We start from the raw sequence: 19,071 nt of genomic DNA on the forward strand, positions 1-19,071 counted from the left end.
TTTATTGTATTTTAAATCTAAGCAAGAAATGATATGCCTTGAAACTTTTACTATAACCAGATCACACTCTCATTTTGTGAGTGATACTGCCTCCCTGTCGTATTTTATATACATAACGGTCAACAAAAAAAATGCATGAGAAAGCATTACCCCATTACATAAATAGCAGTTACTTTATATAATCGAGTTAAATGATAAGATAAAGATCAGTTTGGCCAACGTAATTGATTCTGTGTTAAACTGCATTATTACCGATAATGGAGTAAATAGAAATCTGTACAACACAACGAAATAAACAATGGAAAGCAAAAAATAGCACTTAAACTCTACTAGAATGAAACTCTTGACGTCAAAGATCTTTAAAGAATTTAGAACTCAATTTGGATTATTTTTTTTTAATGATTTAAGGCGCGTCAACATCTAAGGTTATTGGCCTCCGGACAGTGTTCTCTCTTTACAGACAACACTGTCCATCGCCGGACAGTGAGCTGTAAGAAGCTCCTAGGAAGAGAAAATCTAAGGTTCAGCAGCTGGATTCGAACCCGGGACCTCCGCGTGGGAGTCCAGTATGCTAACCTCATAGCTAATCCCTTCCATCAATTTGGAATATGTATCAATATTTATAATGCTTTTAGCGAGCTGGCCCCCATATTTAAGATGTTGAATAAAAATTATTACTATAAATTTCAGTAAATCCAAAGAAAGGGGACCTTCACATTTATAAAGTGCAGCGCACTAATAAAGCGGTCACCGTTTAATGCACTTTCTGGTGCAGAATATTGCACAAAGAATAAAAATGTTTAGGGTTTTTTTTTTTTTTTAAGCACGTTATAAACTTAAATAAATAATGTATTCGAGTGCGTATAGTTTTTTGATACTTATCTTCAATGCTTTAATTAATAAAATATCGATTAAATTCTGGCTCACCGAAAAGGAAGCAAGAAAGTGATAAAAAAAGGAAGTAATTGAAGCAAATGGAAATTTCCTATCCCTAGAGAATCTATATTAGCATGTTCCTGGCTATTAAATATGCAGCAGACTGAACCTGCACTGAGGCCCCAAATTGCTGATATAGCTATCACTATATTAGTTATAACAATAATATATAATTCACTTCCTTTTCTTTTAAAACTAGCTCACCGTTTTACAATTATTATTAGTTTCGATAAACTATCTGCATAGGTACGAAACTAGAATTTTAGCAAGGCTATTTTCTTAGTACAATTAATATTGACCCTGGTTTTAATATGGCCAATTAATAGGTTTTGGTCTAGCGTGAGTTTTTTTTTTTCACCTAAGTACACGCCCAAAATGGTTAATGCATTTTTCTAGCCGCTCCACGGTTAATGGTAACTTCAAAATCTGGAGCTGATAACTTCATTTTATGGTTTTCAGCACCCAGCTAAGATATTCTTGAATGTAAAGTAATGCCTATTATTATTTTCAGGCGGGCCTTACGTCTAACTACCAAAATTAGGTGTCGTGAACGGAGGCGAATAACAAACATACTTTACTATAAATTTCTCATATTAAACATTAAATTAAATCCAAGGCCTAAGACCGGGAATCGAACCCAGTACCAAAATAAATATTAGCTTTGCGATGTATTTATGTTATGAGATGTTATGGCGATGAATGTTTAAAACGAGCACGAGTTTCTGAGTGGTTTAAGCGTTTCCAAGATGGCTGAGAAGACGTCGATGATGATGACCACCCGGGTCGCCCTTCCACGACCAAAACGGATGAAAATATCGATTATAATTAAATCAACATTACTACCGTGAGGTGCTTGCTCAACTCCTTGAAAGAGTAAGGAAAAAAAACGACCCGATTTGTGGAAGAACAAGTCATGGGTTCCCCATCAAGACAACGCGCCAGCTCACACTGCATTGCCCCTGTCAAGACGTTTCTAGCCAAGTACAACATCCCAGTTTTAGGCCATCTACCTTATGGGGGCTGAACTGGCCCCCATGTGACTTTTATCTGTTCCCTAAAGTCAAATCTGCATTAAAAGGAACACGATTTCAAGTCCGTTGAAGCTGTGAAAGAAAAAGCGGCAAGCGTCATGCAGGAGCTGACAGAAAAAGACTTCCAGCACTGTTTCGAACAACAGTAAATTCGCATAGAGCGTTGTAGGGATAGGGGAGTGATGTATATTGAAGGTGATAATAACTAAATATGTATAAATTTAAAATAAAATGTTTTACAGCAATAGTCTCGTTATTTAATAGCCACTGACCAGGTTTTAATTTATTATACCGTTATAAATCTAATATGTACGACTAAATAAAAAAAAAGGCAGTTCTGTGTAATTGCACTAATTTCACATTTGAATAACGGTGTTTAGTTAAGAGCTAAGTACAGTATTACCAACATGAAAAATAATAAAATGTAGCAACTAGTACAGTATTTCCGAGAAAATTTAGTAGACGCACGTTATTTTCAGTATAGGAGAAAATTATCAAAGACGTACATTGCACGCCCAAAATAGCGCAAGAGGTTAATGAGTTATCATAAGGAAATAAAGTAAAACAATGTTAGATATCAGCCTTCGTCCACAACATCTAATCGTAAAGACGTAAAGCCCGACTGACAAATAAAATGTGCATTAACTCACTTTTATATTTAATTTTAAATACCTTTAATCATTAATCAAAGAATAACAATAGGACGAGCAAAAATAACACTTTCTATTTTGAGTAATCGTTTTTACAGAAGCAATTACTTACCAGCAATCAGTTTGTGTTCTTTAAATCCAACCAAAAAAATACGCGATAATTTTGCTTCTGGTAATTTTGTGTAGATTATTAACTCGTGCCTTGTTTTCAATAGATAATCGAACTCGTTGCTATTTATTATCAAGGTATTCGTTTAATCTACTCCAAAGTCACCGAGATAGAAAGAGAACAATTATCAGTACAAAGTGCATTTATTATTTAAAATGTCCAACTAAATATAAAAATGCTTTCATCGCGATTATTTTCGCGAAAAGTAGCGAATTTTGTAAAGTTCAAACGGCTCAAATGCATTTCATGCTTAAACGGTTAAGCTGAGCAAAAAATGGTAGAGGAAAAATTTGTTGCCCGTCACCTCTAGTTTCAGAATATGTGACTTAATGTTTGATTCCTGCCCGCATACGCGGCTGACGCGCGACCAAAAGTGAGGGTTCGCTGTTGACCCCTATTTTCATATACACAGTTTTAAAGAGTATATCGGAAATCGCGATTCGATATCTTCAAAATTAAAGGTGCTAGGCCATTTCAAAATCTGGTATTTAGTAATCATATTTCAATTTTTTAACTTGTTATCAAAGAGAAAGAAGAGCACGCGATAGGTCATTTTTATGTATTTTTTCATCCCCTTTCTAATAAAAATATTGCCAAGGCAGTAAAGCTAGTATTTTTTCTTAATATCGGGAAATAAGTCGTTTTCCGGGTGATTTTTCTAAGAAAAATCAAATGTTAAGAGCTTTAGATGTTCTCAAGCAAACACAAAATGGCTAAAAATTAATTTTTACATCTGTTACAAACAAGAAGGTTTAATAATTATTTGGTAATTTTGGGAGAGTTGCGTTTAATTACCAAAAAAAAATTGGAAACCTCCTGCCACATATTTAAGTGATCAATATCTTTCATGTAAAGGATCAAACTTATTCATTAATTTATAAAAATAATGCACTTTTCTCAACTTGTGAAGCATGTACTGTGCCTTCAAAGGTGCCTCCTCTGGTTTGCAAGCCAGGAGGTTATCAACTGCTCTCTATATCTGAGGAGGCACCTTTGAAGGCACAGTACATGCTGCACAAACAGCCATAAATATTATAATATTTATTAAAAAATTTTTGATAACATACCCCTTCATTTCCTAGGAACTGTATAGTCGGTGTCTGGTTACATTTATTCTGTAACAAAAAGATATCTTATGTTAAGATCATATTAAGTATAAAATATGGTGCTGGCCATTAGATTAATTCAAAAATAAGTACGAAATGTGGCAAAAAAAAAAGTTTAAAATAAATACTATAGATAAAATATTTACTTTAACCATAGAGGAAACTAAAGGTTAATAAATTTTGAACAAAAGATATTTAATGAGCAATATGTTTATGATTATATAAGAATTATGTATTAATTTAAGATACTTTTTTTTAAAAAAAACAAAATAGTACTTCTTGATTATATAGTTAGTCTGAAGTGGTATATTTTAATTAAAATTCCCCTTCAATAAAATTAAGAACGTCACCAGTTGGCACCACTTCAATGAACAAGGGAAATAATGAAAGATAAATAATGTGAGAATTAATATCGGTAAAAGTAAAAAAAGTAATGCGGTGAAAGTAAAATTAGTAACGACTACAAACACAGTTGGTGGAAGAGCGGGAAAACGGGCGGCAAAATAATAAAGGCGGGAAGAGATTGGATGAAAGATGCTGCAGCTCATAGAATAGACAGACAGAAAAACTTGGCCACCACGCGGCAGCATTCACTTATATGCAACTAACAACTTTCTCTTCTACAATCAACTTCTGTATTCAAAATGTCATTATCGTCAAGGTTTATTTTTTTAGGCCTCCTTATAGTCTGCCAGCCGTACCGCCATAGTCTATAAAAAGACAATTTCATGTAGATATTGACTACTTTTCTTAGAGATAGAAGATAATACATAAAAACTAATCTCTCTATAATTGTCAGTGAGGTCCTACGTTTCTTGCTGCCACTAGGTCGATTAGCTCTATACATCTCTTGTAGGTTGCCGGATGTTGGACCATTCTCAAATCACAACTAACCTGATGGCTCTCCTTAAAAATTGAAAATTGCGCAGCAGCTTAATCGTTAATTCGGCTCGATTTTTTTAGATTCTCAAAGTAAAAGATATCTCAAAGCTAATATGAACCAATCCTTTTCATTGGTATACATCAACAATTTGAATAAAAACTCACGATTTGGTCAGAAATTTACATTTTTTTTTTAGCACAAAGTATCTCGAGATAAAACCACTCGTAAAAAATAATGTGATAAAAAAGGAAAAACCCAATGTGAAAAACCTGATACTTTTCTGTTTTTTTTTTTTTTTTAAAATCTCAACAACTGCGAAATAAATGTGACTAAAATTCCATTAGTAGAGAAATATTATCTCTTCACTTAGCAATAATTGCCAATTACTCAGGATTGCTATTTAAAATAAATAAATAAATAAATAACTTACAAAAACTTGGTGGCCACTTTTAAATACTTTATTAAAGTATTTGTTGATTAAACAGTTAACAATTACTAAATACTACTTCATTAATTTGGTAGTAAAAATGAAATTAAGTGCCCAAGTATTTACATCAAGCAGTAATGTAAATACATATTCGACTAGAGCAGGTTATAGAGGATTTACATACAGTGGTCAAAAAAAGTATTCATACACTCCGTCTGAATTTTATAATTAAGGCAAAACTAAAGACCTAATATTTTGTAAGCAATTCCTTTGCATTTTTTATTGCCTGAAGCCTCCTTGGCATGGATTCCTGATGGTCTGTGGCGTAACAAGGGGTCCCGCAACGCGAGGCTTTCTGAGAGTTGGCGTGCTCATCGGAAGCGCATACTTCTTTCAACAGGTTAACGATCCCTTACATACGCCCCAAAAAAACGAAGGAATGGCTGCTTTATAATTCTCGGAAACAACGTCTCACCCCTCCACAATCTCCGTAATATAAACCCTATTGAAAATTTATGGTCTTATTTGGAGAGGAAAATTCGAAAATTGAAATGTTCTTCCAGAAAAGAGCTCATAACCAATTTAAAGAGAAATCATGGGCAGAAATCACATCTCAAGAGACACTAAACCTGGTAGAATCTATGCCAAGGAGGCTTCAGGCAATAATAAATGCAAAGGGATTGCTTACAAAATATTAGGTCTTTAGTTTTGCGTTAATTATAACATTCAGACTGAGTGTATGAGTACTTATTTTGCATACAATAAATTATTTTTCTGCTTTTTAATCAATTCTCTATGTTTATAAAAGAAAATGAGAGCATTAAATTCATTGTTACTATCTTCGATTTCAGTGCTGAACAAGTAGTCATCCTACAAACAAAAGTTCAGTAGATAAAGTAAGAAAACAAAGTGTATGAATACTTTTTTGACCCACTGTACGAGGGTCGTTTGAAAAGTCCTTGCAAAAATAAAAACTACTTAATTTTTTGGGGTAAACCTTTTTTATTTTTCAACATAGTCTTCTTTTAGGCTTATACACTTCGTCCAACGCTGCTCTAGTTTGTTGATCCCTTCCGAATAATAGGATTTGTCCAAGTCTGAAAAATAGCCATACGTTTCTGCAATCACCTCCTCGTTTGAATAAAATCTTTTTCCCGCCAGCCATTTCTTCATATTGGGGAACAAATAGTAGTCCGAGGGAGCCAAGTCTGGAGAATAGGGGGGATGTGAAACGAGTTGGAACCCTATTTCCATTAATTTTGCGACCACAACTGCTGAGGTGTGAGCTGGTGCGTTGTCGTGATGGAAAAGGACTTTTTTGTGGGCCAATCGTAGGCGTTTTTCTTGCAGCTCGGTTTTCAAACGGTCCAATAACGATGAATAATATGCACCTGTAATAGTTTTACCCTTTTCCAGATAGTCGATGAGGATTATTCCTTGCGAATCCCAAAAGACAGTCGCCATAATCTTCCCGGCCGAAGGAACGGTCTTCGCCTTTTTTGGCGCAGATTCCCCCTTGGTAACCCATTGTTTAGATTGTTCTTTGGTCTCAGGAGTGTAGTGATGTATCCATGTTTCATCCACAGTGACGAAACGACGCTTAAAGTCCTGCGCATTCTTCTGGGACAGCTGCAAACCGTCCTTGCAACACTTCACACGATTTCGTTTTTGGTCAAGCGTAAGCAATCGCGGCACCCATCTTGCGGATAGCTTTGTCATGTTCAAAAATATTATGTACCCGTTCATTCGAGATGCCCACAGCACTAGCAATCTCACGCACCTTCACTCTTCTGTCATCCATCACCATATCATGGATTTTATCAATGATTTCTGGAGTAGTAACCTCAACAGTGCGTCCAGAACGTTCAGCGTCACTTGTGGCCCATATGGCCACTCCGAAAATTTTGAAACCACTTATAAACTGTTCTAATCGAAGGTGCAGAGTCACCATAATGTTTATCAAGCTTCTCTTTAGTCTCCTGAGGCGTTTTGCCTTTAATAAAGTAGTGTTTAATCAACACACGAAATTCTTTTTCGTCCATTTTTTGAAAATCACTCGACTTCCTCGATTCAAACGAATGCCAAACACAAAGAAATAGACCGATCTGGCTGTAACTTGGTGTGTGTTCTTCCAAGAGATGCTACTAACTAAACATAACCTCGATACGCGCCAGTGGTGCTATCTCTCTGACTTTGCACGGACTTTTCAAACGACCCTCGTATATCTTGGTTATATAGTTACCTTGAAGTTGTCTATTTTAATTTGAAATCTCCCTAAATTAAAATTAAGTACGTCACCAATAAGTACTCAACTAAATTTCTGGAATATTATAAAAAGAATGGGATGTGTGACGAGAACATTCAGGTACTTAAGAAGGTAAAATAACCTGACAAAAAAATTTAAAAAAATCTCTTAGAATTTGAAATCGTTTCAAATAAATTGGAAAGCTCCCTCCATTAGAATTAAAAAACCGTATTAAGCTAAAGAAACTTCTTCAGCCGAGATTATTACATAATTAAACGCTTTAAAACATTTCAAATTTTAAATAATTAAAGAATAAAATTTAAAAAAAAAAGCTGTAAAAAGGTTTTATCTTTTAAGAAAATAACAAAAATTATTACATAAACGTGACTAAATTTGTATCACTTTTGATTAGCTTGTACAAAGATAAGGGTTCTAACCAGCATTTTTAAAAAGAAAAACATCGTTATTCATATAAATCACGTATAAAGTGTGATTAATTTATATTTAATTAATTTTTATTAACCAGAGAAACTAATTTTTAAATAAACAAAAATTACGGCATGAAAAATAATTATGAGAATCAACGACAAATAGTTTTATTTTAGAAGAAAACCAGCCAACAAAAAAAAGGTAAATATGTAAAAAATTAAAATAAAGGCTATTTAAATAAAAAATAAATCTATTTAAAAAAGAGGTTAATAATAAATGATTTTTAAAATTAAACATGATACTAAAAAAACAGAAGAGACATCCAAGTATCAAGGACAAAATTATTATAAACAGCAAAAATTAAATATATATAGCATTATTTCAAGGATCTTTATTGTTGTCACAGTGTAAATAGTGATTTTAAATTTTAATATTTTGGTAAATTTAAATGATGAGCTCAGAAATACAAAAATAACAACGTACAGAGAACAGGACTCCAAGGACTAAGCTTTAGAGAAGAAGGACTGGGAATCAGTGATGGAAGGACTGGGAATCAATGATGGGCAAACTAAAAACTATGAAATATCAAAATTTAACTAATGCGATGTATGAAGCTGCGAGTGTTTTGATATTACTTCGTCATAATTTGGTCCTTATTGGGGACGTAGTTATTCTTTAAGAATGAATTGAGGTGTTCATTCGTCAATCTATTTTTGGCACAGCTTTTTTTAAGTTTCATTATTCAAAAAAAGGTGCTCACAAATATATGAAGTTTCATTATTAATTTTAATAATTATAATAAAATATGTGACGGGCCGGATTGAACCTGGTGTTCAACACTGGAGTTGGCCATCACTAGACTACATCTTAAAATGTTTTGACTTCACAAACTACTACCAAATCAAATATAAAAAAATCTAATTATCTGATTTCCTTCTTTATTATTAAAAATTTAACTTCTAATCAGTATTTAGAACAGCAAAAGATGTCTTCTCGTGTCTTTCTTATCTCAGTGAATAACAGATCTTATCAAACACATCTGCGAATGTGCAAATTCTACACAATTTGGAAACTAAACAGCATGTTCCACTATCATGTAAAATAAACCTCAATTTTTTTCCTTGATTTACCAACAGAGATCTCTTCGTCTCTTCTTTCACCGCTGGACAAACCATCATCACTTCAGGGAAATCCCAAATGGGATTGAGAAGACTTTGGGGCTTAATGTCGCGTTTTTAAAATTCAAAAACAAAAAATTGAAATAAAAAAATCAGTATTAAGAGAATATATTGGCCATGCACCCATCTCAGGAGCTGCAGTCAGATGTTTTCTTTTTTTCTACAATAATTTTCTGGGTAGATTTAGTTTAAAGTATGTTTGGGTATGTGAAAATGTGACTACACGAGGTGTGGCTATTAAATAACGAGACTATTGTTATAAAACATTTTATTTTAAATTTATACATATTTAGTTATTATCACCTTCAATATACACCCCTCCCCTATCCCTACAAAGCTCCATGCGAATTTACCATTGTTCGAAACAGTGCTGGAAGTCTTTTTCTATGAGCTCCTGCATGACGCGTGCCGCTTATTCTTTCACAGCATCAACGGACTGAAATCGTGTTCCTTTTAATATAGATTTGACTTTGGGAAACAGATAAAAGTCACATGGAGCCAGGTCAGGCGAATAAGGCGGATAGACTAAAACTGGGATGCTGTACTTGGCTAGAAACGTCTTGACAGGGGCAATGCAGTGTGAGCCGGCGCGTTGTCTTGATGGAGAACCCCGTGACTTGTTCTTCCACAAATCGGGTCGTTTTTTCCTTACTCTTTCACGGAGTTAAGCAAGCACCTCACGGTAGTAATGTTGATTAATTATAATCGATATTTTCTTCCGTTATGGATGTGGAAAGGTGACCCAGGCGGTCATCATCTCCGACGTCTTCTCGACCATCTTGGAAACGCTTAAACCACTCAAAAACTTGCGCACGTGATAAACATTCATCGCATGTATAGTATCATGTTTTCGGCAAAACGAAACTAACACCTCTTTACACAAACGACGGTTCCGGTCAGACAGATTTCTCTACAAACATTGTGAGACGCTGCAATCGAAAGAGAAGGCTTTATGCTGTGTACAGCTGTCGGTCGTTTAGGATTTGGCACATGCATAGTTCTTCTGTAGCAGCATCAGTCTCGTTATTTAATAGCCACAACTCGTAATTAAACACCTCGAGAATTTTAGTACAAGGAAATAATGTTAGTCTTCGCACCAAAATTATTTACTAATTAAATACATATTCATATCATAGTCTGTTATCAGAGGAAACATATGTTTGTCCACTATCAAGTGAACCACTTTTACCGACTTCTAACTTCCCTTACTTTGTCGTTGATATAGACTCTCTCCGATATTAATAGAAAGTGATATAACCTGAATTGATAAAATTAATTATAATTTAATTTATGGTAGATTTCCTAACAGGAGTTGGTTGCCACTTTTTAAAAATTTGTCCCTCTTTTTTTCCCGCAAATTTTGGGTAGAATGTGGAAATCATAAAATAAGTATTACTGTTAAATTTGAATACATAGGAATTCAAGCACTAAGTTTACATTGGTTTTGTTTTACATGGGATAAAAAAAAAAAATAACGATTTTGAGGATTAGAAGAGACCACGAGAACATATAACTTCTAAAAACCTTTTTTTCAGGGACTACCCCCTCCTCCACGATAGCTATGGGTTGTCTAGTGCAGCAAATTTCGCTTATATTCTTCAAAAAGAGTATGCAAATCATAAAATAGGAGTAAAAAAAAAGTTATTTATTAAAAAACTACATTAAAATGATTTCATTAAACGACCTTGCTTAAAATTCGTTTCTTAAAATTTCAATCCTCTACCGCAGCTCATTCTAACCCTCTCAAAAGAATACCTATCTTCTTCCGCCATCCCCGGTAATCCTCTAAGGTGATTGAAGAGAAGATGGCCCCACGATCTACTCTCCTCATAAGAGCCAGTATAGTGCATCTATTCAGGATAATGGAGTGACTCTACTTCATTCCTTTACAGCAGCTCATCCTAATAATTCAACACTTATCTTTTTCCACATTACCAGGTAATCCTCCAAGGAGACTGAAGATAAGATGGCCCCGCGATCTACTCTCCTCATAAGAGCCAGAATAGTCATGCAGTATCGAATCGAAAGGTCTTTGATGAATCGTTTACATCCCTACAGATATATTTCTCTACATTACCCCATTGTACATTTGCTCCAGAATCTTCGCGGTTGTAATCCAGTATACTCTGACCACTGGGCTAAACTTTTCCCCCTAACAATACCACACTTTTATTACAAAATTACCAAAAGAAAAAAAAAATAAAAGTTCTCTTTTGTAAAGAATTGGATGACAATTTAGCCAAAATTTGGCGTGAACTTTCATACAACTTCTTGAAGAACACCAGTTATTGGGGGGGAGCCTTAACTTCCACAAGCTTCCAAGCAGAGTCATTGCGAAGATTTAGCTCCCAGGTGCCACCATTATAATGTACAGAAATTGTACCTGTCTCTTGAAGCTTTTGGAATAATCCTAGGGAACGTTCACGTCTATTCAGTCACATCTCCGTTGGTAACCTCTTGTCCCTCCCAAAAAAAAAGAGCTAAACCATCGCAAGGAACCATAAATAAAACAATATGAACTGCTACACTGAAGAACACCATTTCTCTGTAAATTCCCTTTAAAATACTAGATTATTATTTATATAATACTGTTTTTCGTTTCTTTTTTTTAAACAAAAACAATAGCTGTGAAGATTTGATTTAAGATCACCCGTTCATAAATGTAAATATGTGTTAGAATGTACGTACAACAATAGGATCAACACAAGAGAAATACGATAGACAAATGGTAATAGCAACGGCCACATCCTTAATGCAATGAAAGGCGGATTTGAAAACTAGGGCACATTGGATCCCACCGACAACAACAGTTGTACACATTAGTAGTAATAGAGGAGGGAGTAGTTGCATATATGTATGTACATACATGTATACAGCGGGACAAGATGGTTGCATTGGCAGAATCTATCTACTGAAAAGTAAAAGTTGCAGCAGTTCTATTTTTATTTTCAGTTGTTGTTATCGAACATAATTAAATTTACGAACACTCTTACCTGAAAAAAAAAGGGGTGAAGTATTTACTTACATTGAGGTTATAAGTAGTAAGGTTATAATTAGTGACAGCGCCAAGAACAGGAAGACGAAACAAAACAAAAAAAAATGGCGAAAGGGTAGAAGACCAATCTATTGCGCAACTCAATTGTTACACTTCTCCAGTCTGGATTGAATGGATTTTCCAGGCGCCTATAGAGGAGCCTTTTTCCAAAGCGTCGAAGATCCAAATGTTCAGGATGAACTAATTTATTAGCAATCAATTACCTACTTACAGGAGAATAATTTCTAATTTCTCATCGTGGTTGCATCAAATAATCCCACAGAATACTAGAAATGAAGAGGTATCTCATTCAGATTAAGCACGGGAATCTTCATATAACTTAAAAACTCTGCCTCACCCTTGGAAGATATAAAAACGTAATATATCACCCATCTTAGAACTTACAATTTCAAAACAACAATTCCATGTCTTGCTTTAAATTAATCAGATTTGTAAAACTTAGAAAATAATGATGCAGTTTTTTTTTTGTATAATATTTAATATAACAACAAGTCTCTCAGAGTAGACCGTCTGGCAAAATTAATGGATAGAAAATTTGATAAGATGTAAATAGAATGATTTTGATATGGAGGAAGGAAGGAATGGGGTTAGTGACAGTGCAAAAGAACAGGGCTGCCACTTGTACCGATGAGTGTGAACGTCAATAAAGTGTATCTTGCGTTGTGCCGCAGCAGCAGCAACACTGAGCAGGCTCCATATTATATACTAAGTTCCCCACCATTACCAACCTACCACGTTTAAACCACACCGTCATTTTTAAATTATCTCTTACGTACAATCTTTTATTTTTTAAATCTAAGTCGCTTTTATTGTTTAGCAATCTTTCTTATCGTGTAATTTTAATTAATTTTACATTTTTTTGTTTTGTTGCACAGCCATGCTTCATTTTGCATTCATAATCGATGAAATCGGTATTAAAAATAAGTTTTTATTGTTAGTAAAGTAAAAATATTATGAATTTATACAAAAAAATGTATATAATTAATTAGAAATATGGATATTTAAACTTATAGCTTGTAAAATGTTTGAGCAATCAAATAATGTGACATTTACTCAATAAAAAGTATAGACTTCAGTTTTACTTTTAATATCTAGCGAGACAAAATGGCGTTGCTTTATTTAACTCTTGAACTTCTGTCAGCTTATTTAATGATCTTTAGTTCTATTCGATAATCTTTTTTTTTTTTTTCCGTATTTATTTTGTAATTTACAATCTGTATAGTATATACAATACGTAAATAGGAGGTGAATGAGATGAACTGGTGCGGGAAGAGTACGAGGAGAGAAAATCTTCGAACGACAGCCCTCTCTACAGAGAGAGGAGAGTGTGAGGAGGAGAGAGGAGAGATAGGAGAATAATAATTTAGGCCTTCAGAATGTAAGGAAGTCGCGGGGCCACTGGCGATTTAGTCGGCGAGGAGTATTAGGGATGTCAGAGGAGGCGAGAGACTGTACAAGAGGATTTGACGTAGTAGAGAGAGTAGTATGGAATTTTTGGTATTTAGTCTTGGCGAGTTGGGAAGTCTATGAAGGGAATGTTGAGGTCGTTGTGAAGAGTGAGGTTAGCCACGTAGAAAGGAGCGTCAGCTATCTGTCGGAGGAGTTTTGATTGAAATCACTGTCCGTATGTTTGAAGGTTTGGCTGAACCCCACAGCTCTAGTCCTGTAAGTCCACATAGGCTTGGGGATTGTACTGTATAGTAATCGTTTGAGTTCAATGGGCAATTTGGAGCGTCGTCCAAGAAGTCTGTAAAGCAGTTTCGCACGTTTTGTCATTGCTTGTCTTTTAAGTCTAGTGTGTGGGTTCCACGTGAGTCGCTTGTCCATGTAGAGCCCAAGGTAGCGCACCAGATCTGTGTAAGGAAGAGGATTGCTGTTGAAGAGGACAGGTGGACAGGAGCCCCGCCGGAAAGTAAACGTGGCTATTCGATAATCTAAAATACATTTTTGAAAAGAATTATATTTGTTTAACAGAAGACAGATTTTCAAATATATAAAGATATGTTCTTATAATATTTTAATAAATCAAGGGTTTTATATTTATTAATCAAAATTAATTAAGTTTTATCGAATCCAGCTACTGGCCCCTTTAGATTTAATCATCCAGTACGACATAAAGTGCAGTTTTACGAGTATAATTTCTCGTATAATCTGAATATGATAGTAATAGTTAAATATGCTACTAAGTTCATAGATACTTAGAAAAATGGATAAGTTCAATCAAATCTTATTGGACAGTAGTAATTAACACAAGATTTTTTAATTTTTTTTATATTTTTAGGTAGTTTAAAATTATCCAAATTAGAAATTAAGTAGGTTACAGTATGCAATTGAGTTCGTTACAGTTTGTCGCTTACTTTAGGACAAAAATAACTTCTAATTTGAGGCTAGTTGAACAGATGTTATGTACAAGGTTGTAATAAGTCAATAAACAGCCTACAGGTATTATATTTCAAGTATCAAATATCTAAGGAAAAATTATACAACTATAATAGCAAAATTTACAAGTTATAATCATTAAAAAATCCCAACGCTAACTAAATCCAGATGAACTGGTGAGAAAACAATGCATGGTCTAAAACGAATAAATAAATAAAATTCTCGCGTCTAACTCACTCTAACTTCCTTAATTTTAGTTAGAAAAAAAAAAAGATTCTCAATTGTAAAAAAAATTAGGATCAATAATTCGAACAGGAATTACAGGTAAGGGAGTAGCCACAGTGGTCAGCGAATATTGGATTTCAACGCGGAGATCATTGGTTCGAATCCAGCTGCTGGTCCTTTAGATTTTCTCTTCCTAGGAACTTCTTATATAGCTCATTGTTCGGAAGCCGGTAGTGCACTGATTAAAAGTTCCTTATATTTATAGTAAAAATATAAAAACAAATTCTTGGACAGTCTTAAGAGTTGAAAAAGAGGTTTAGATTTGCGGAAAATTAAATAAAGAATTTATTTTTTAAATTAGAAATACATTTCAGAAGTTTTTCCATTATTTTGGAAATTCAATAAAAAAGAAAACGAATTTGAATTTGTGAATAATATAATTTTGAAGATATAACCCTACAATTATATTTTCATCATTTGCTGGGCTTAATACTGAAATATTGGGTTGTCCAGATAATAATGCAGGATTTTATGTTTTCTTTAAAATACCCCTCCAAATAGTGAACTGTTTTTGACCTTTATTAATGTAAACACTTATTAATCCTCTTTCAAACAAAAATATAACATTTTGCTACTTGGAAATAATTCAATCTTTACTAAGATGTCAAATCGTAATTTTCTTCGCATAATTTTGTTTTACGAGTTCAAACTCGGCCGGAACGGGGCCCAAACGGCCAGAAATATCAACTATGTCTGGAGCGAAGGCATTATAAGTGAGAGTGCACTGTTCAACGGTGGTTCCAGAGATTTCAAGAGAGAGAGACTTGAGCCTTGAAGACAAAGAAGGCCGTGGAAGAAGTTCTGCCCTTGATGACGATGTTGTTCTCCGAGCTTTGGTGGAAGAAAAATTCCAGAACAACTGTTCCGAGAACTGGCAGGGAAACTCGAAGTCAGTAAATCAACCGTCGATGACCATCTCAAGGCGATTGGGAAGGTGAAAAAGCTTGAAAGTTGCGTTCCTTACACAATAAACGACCGCCTAAAAAAGATCAGCAGTATGAAATTTGTGCTGCACTTCTTTGCCCGAAACAACAGCGATCCTTTTCTGGTCCAGAATTGTGACTTGCGATGAAAAATGGATCCTCTACGACAGCAGCAGAATCTCTGGACAGTGGCTTGACAAAGCAGAAGCAGCACGACATTTTCCAAAGCCCCCAAAATCATCAAAAAAAAGGTGATGGTTACCGTTTGGTGGGCTTCATTTGGTCTGATTCATTACAGCATCAGAAATTGGCAATAATGAAGGCATCTTTAGCAAATCGAAAGGGGCCCATTCTGTTGCATGACAACGCTCGGCCACCATATCACACGTTTGACTACTCCACACATTGTTGGAGCTTGGCTATGAGACTCTGCCACACCCGTCTTACTCACCGGAGACCTCTCGCCTACTGATTACCATTTTTTTTTTAGACACCTGGACGGCTATTTACAAAATAAAACATTTATTGACCAAAGAACGTTAGAAAATGTGTTTTCTGAATTTATAAATTCTAAGGATTCCAAATTCTATACAGAGGGTATGGAAAAGTTACCCACACGTTAGCAGAAATGTGTAGAAAGTAATGGAGACTATTTTGATTAATAAAAACAGTTATAAATCATTAATTTTTTTTTCCTTTTAAAACCATAATACTGCATTATTTCCCGGACAACCTAATAGAAACTATTTATTCAACTATACGGCTAGCAGAATAATTGATTTTCGTCTGTAGCAGCAAGAGACTGGTCTAACTTTATTAGAACGCCCACAATGCAATAATCTTATTTTAGCAAAAGTTGATCTATATTCATTAAAATTCAAATTATTCTCTGCCATAAATGTCTCTTCTTTTAAGTTAATGCACAGCAAGTTCAGTATGACATTTACTTAATATTCAGTGCGCGTTATTGCAAACTTCATCCCATAAGTTGTAATTAGTCTGAGAAGCTGCTCTTGTTGACTTGTTTAAAGTAATTATAATTCTCTCAAATATTATCCTGGAATAAACCAAATATTATCCTGGAATAAACAAAATTTTTGTAACAATAATGTTTAATAATTTTTTTCTTTTTAAATTTATTTGTTAAGTTACACCAGCGCTAGATACACTATAAGTAACATTGACAATAACTGACACCACTACAAACTCACTAATTGAGGGGAGAAGTTACCTCAGTGATAACTAGGGAACGGATTCGTATGTATTTACATATTTTTTTCTAGGCAATTTACAGACGTTTTTCAACTAGAAGTATTCATACTGACACTTTTTAAGATGTTTGAGTCTACTTTTATTTCACATATTTCCACATATTTGGATGTTATCGCATATTTATACATATTTGATTAAAATAAATAAATATTTCTACATATTTAATCAAAATATGTACATATTTTTCATTTTGGGCATATTTTCATAATTGGGAGGTGGTTGACAGGAACTGTGAACCACAGACTGTAAGGCTGTGAATCACAGTGGGTACAATGGTTATTGTAATTTACACAGAATGCTGCTAAACAGTGACGGGCACTTGTTAGTTCTTTGAAGTTGTCTGACGTTGTCTGTTCTTTCAGCTCGTTCGTTGAAGTGACCAATTCATTTCGTTCGGTCACTTAGTGTATTCTTTTTTGGGTGAAATGCCACGAACATCGGCCTCAAACAAACAACTGGTTGCTAAATATCTTCGCGAGTTTCCAGCAGAACTTTTTCGAAGTGATGGAGACATTTTGTACTGCACAGCTTGTGACTAGCGCGTTTCTTGCTCTCAACGTTCCCAAGTCACCCAACATATTGCCACCGGATCGCACATAGAGAATAAAAACAGAAAGAAAGAGAGGACGTCCTATCAAGCCTTCCTTACATCTCCACCATCAAGTAAGTCTACTCTGAGTACAGATCTGTGTATCTGCTTTGGTTAGAGCAGATATCCCTTTCCACAAACTTAAAAATCCCCATTTTAAAGGATTTTAGTCGTTACAAGTCCATCTTACGCCCAGATCGTCGTCACTTTACGTTCCAACATTTGAAATTTCATGTGGTTGCAAACAATTTCGAAGAGTGAAGTTTTCAAAATTGAAAATATAACACATCTTTTTATAAATAGTAAAAATGTTCTTTGTTGTATAAATCATTATAACTTGTAAAAACAAATTATTTTGTTCCTAATAAATTATTATAAATTGTAAAAATGTTCTTTTCGTGTATAAATAATTATAACTTGCCCCCCCCCCCAAAAAAATCCATTTTCATAAAAAAAATGTCCATTTTACTTAAATATTCCAGAAAATATTTTAAGAAAATCACATATTTTCCACATAATTGACGAAAATAAATGCATATTTTAATTAAATATTTGGCATTTTTAAATACATAAAAATCCGTTCCTTAGTGATAACACTCCCTAAGTCGTCTCCAGGATTAGCTACTCTCCTCAAAAGACAGAAAATCGCGAGGCCACTGGGCGTTTTAATCGTCTGGGAGGATGATCTGGATGGTGATGAGATGATAAATGGCGGACAAGAGAGGATTGGAATGAGAGTGCAAGTTCTGATGGAAACTTGTAGCGAGTTCGTGCAACCTGGACCAACAAACGGAATTTCCAAGTCTGTGTGGATAGTTAGATTTAAATTTAAATAAAAAACATACTACCACAGGCACACAACGATTTTCAAAAATTCGGATCAACCATCTTCTATGAAACTACAAATTTTATTAATTAAATATGCAACAAAGTAATAAGTTTTTGCACAATAGGTAATGCAAGTGGCATAAGTATTACTGCGTTGAAGTATTTATTAAAAAGATAATATATCTTTTTTAAAAGATAAGCTTTAAATAGTTTAATAAGACACAATTAAAAATATACTTGTTATCAATTGACGTAACAAAGGTAAAAACATTATTTTAATGTAAATTTGTCTTTGTTAAACTTAGTGGAAATATCACTTTCCCATAATTTGCTTTGATAACTATGTTAGAACTATGATTTAAAATTAAATTTTAAAAAAAGTTAACACAACAACCAAAAAGGGCCGCTTATTTTTGCATACATGACATTAAAAAAAAATAAAATTAAATAAAAAGTACGAATAAAACCTGAAGTTAAAGTCAAAACTCAAGAGAAGAGGGCACAGTACTTTCAACAAGCGTTATTACGGAACTAATTAAATGAGTTAAAACCGCAGACAGACAGACGGACGTTTAATTGCCATTAGAATCACTAATCCGTTAGTCTATTACACTTTTTCCTGGCTGTTGTCTAATTGTGTCCATTTTAAATAAAATTCGTTAAATTACTCATTACCATTGGGCATA

General features: G+C 34.2%; 1 protein-coding gene across 1 annotated transcript in view; it reads right to left on the minus strand.

Moving 5' to 3' along the window:
• Su(Tpl) (Suppressor of Triplolethal) overlaps positions 1-19,071 on the minus strand; it is a 117,045-nt gene that overhangs the window by 32,587 nt on the left and 65,387 nt on the right. Inside the window, exon 2 of the mRNA XM_074122298.1 lies at positions 3,854-3,901. Within this exon, the coding sequence (XP_073978399.1) occupies positions 3,854-3,901 (48 nt within the window). The remainder of the gene's footprint in view (positions 1-3,853; positions 3,902-19,071) is intronic.

Source organism: Rhodnius prolixus, unplaced genomic scaffold (genome assembly GCF_049639745.1).
Source record: "Rhodnius prolixus isolate KJV_2025 unplaced genomic scaffold, Rpr scaffold_8, whole genome shotgun sequence".
Taxonomy (NCBI): domain Eukaryota; kingdom Metazoa; phylum Arthropoda; class Insecta; order Hemiptera; family Reduviidae; genus Rhodnius; species Rhodnius prolixus.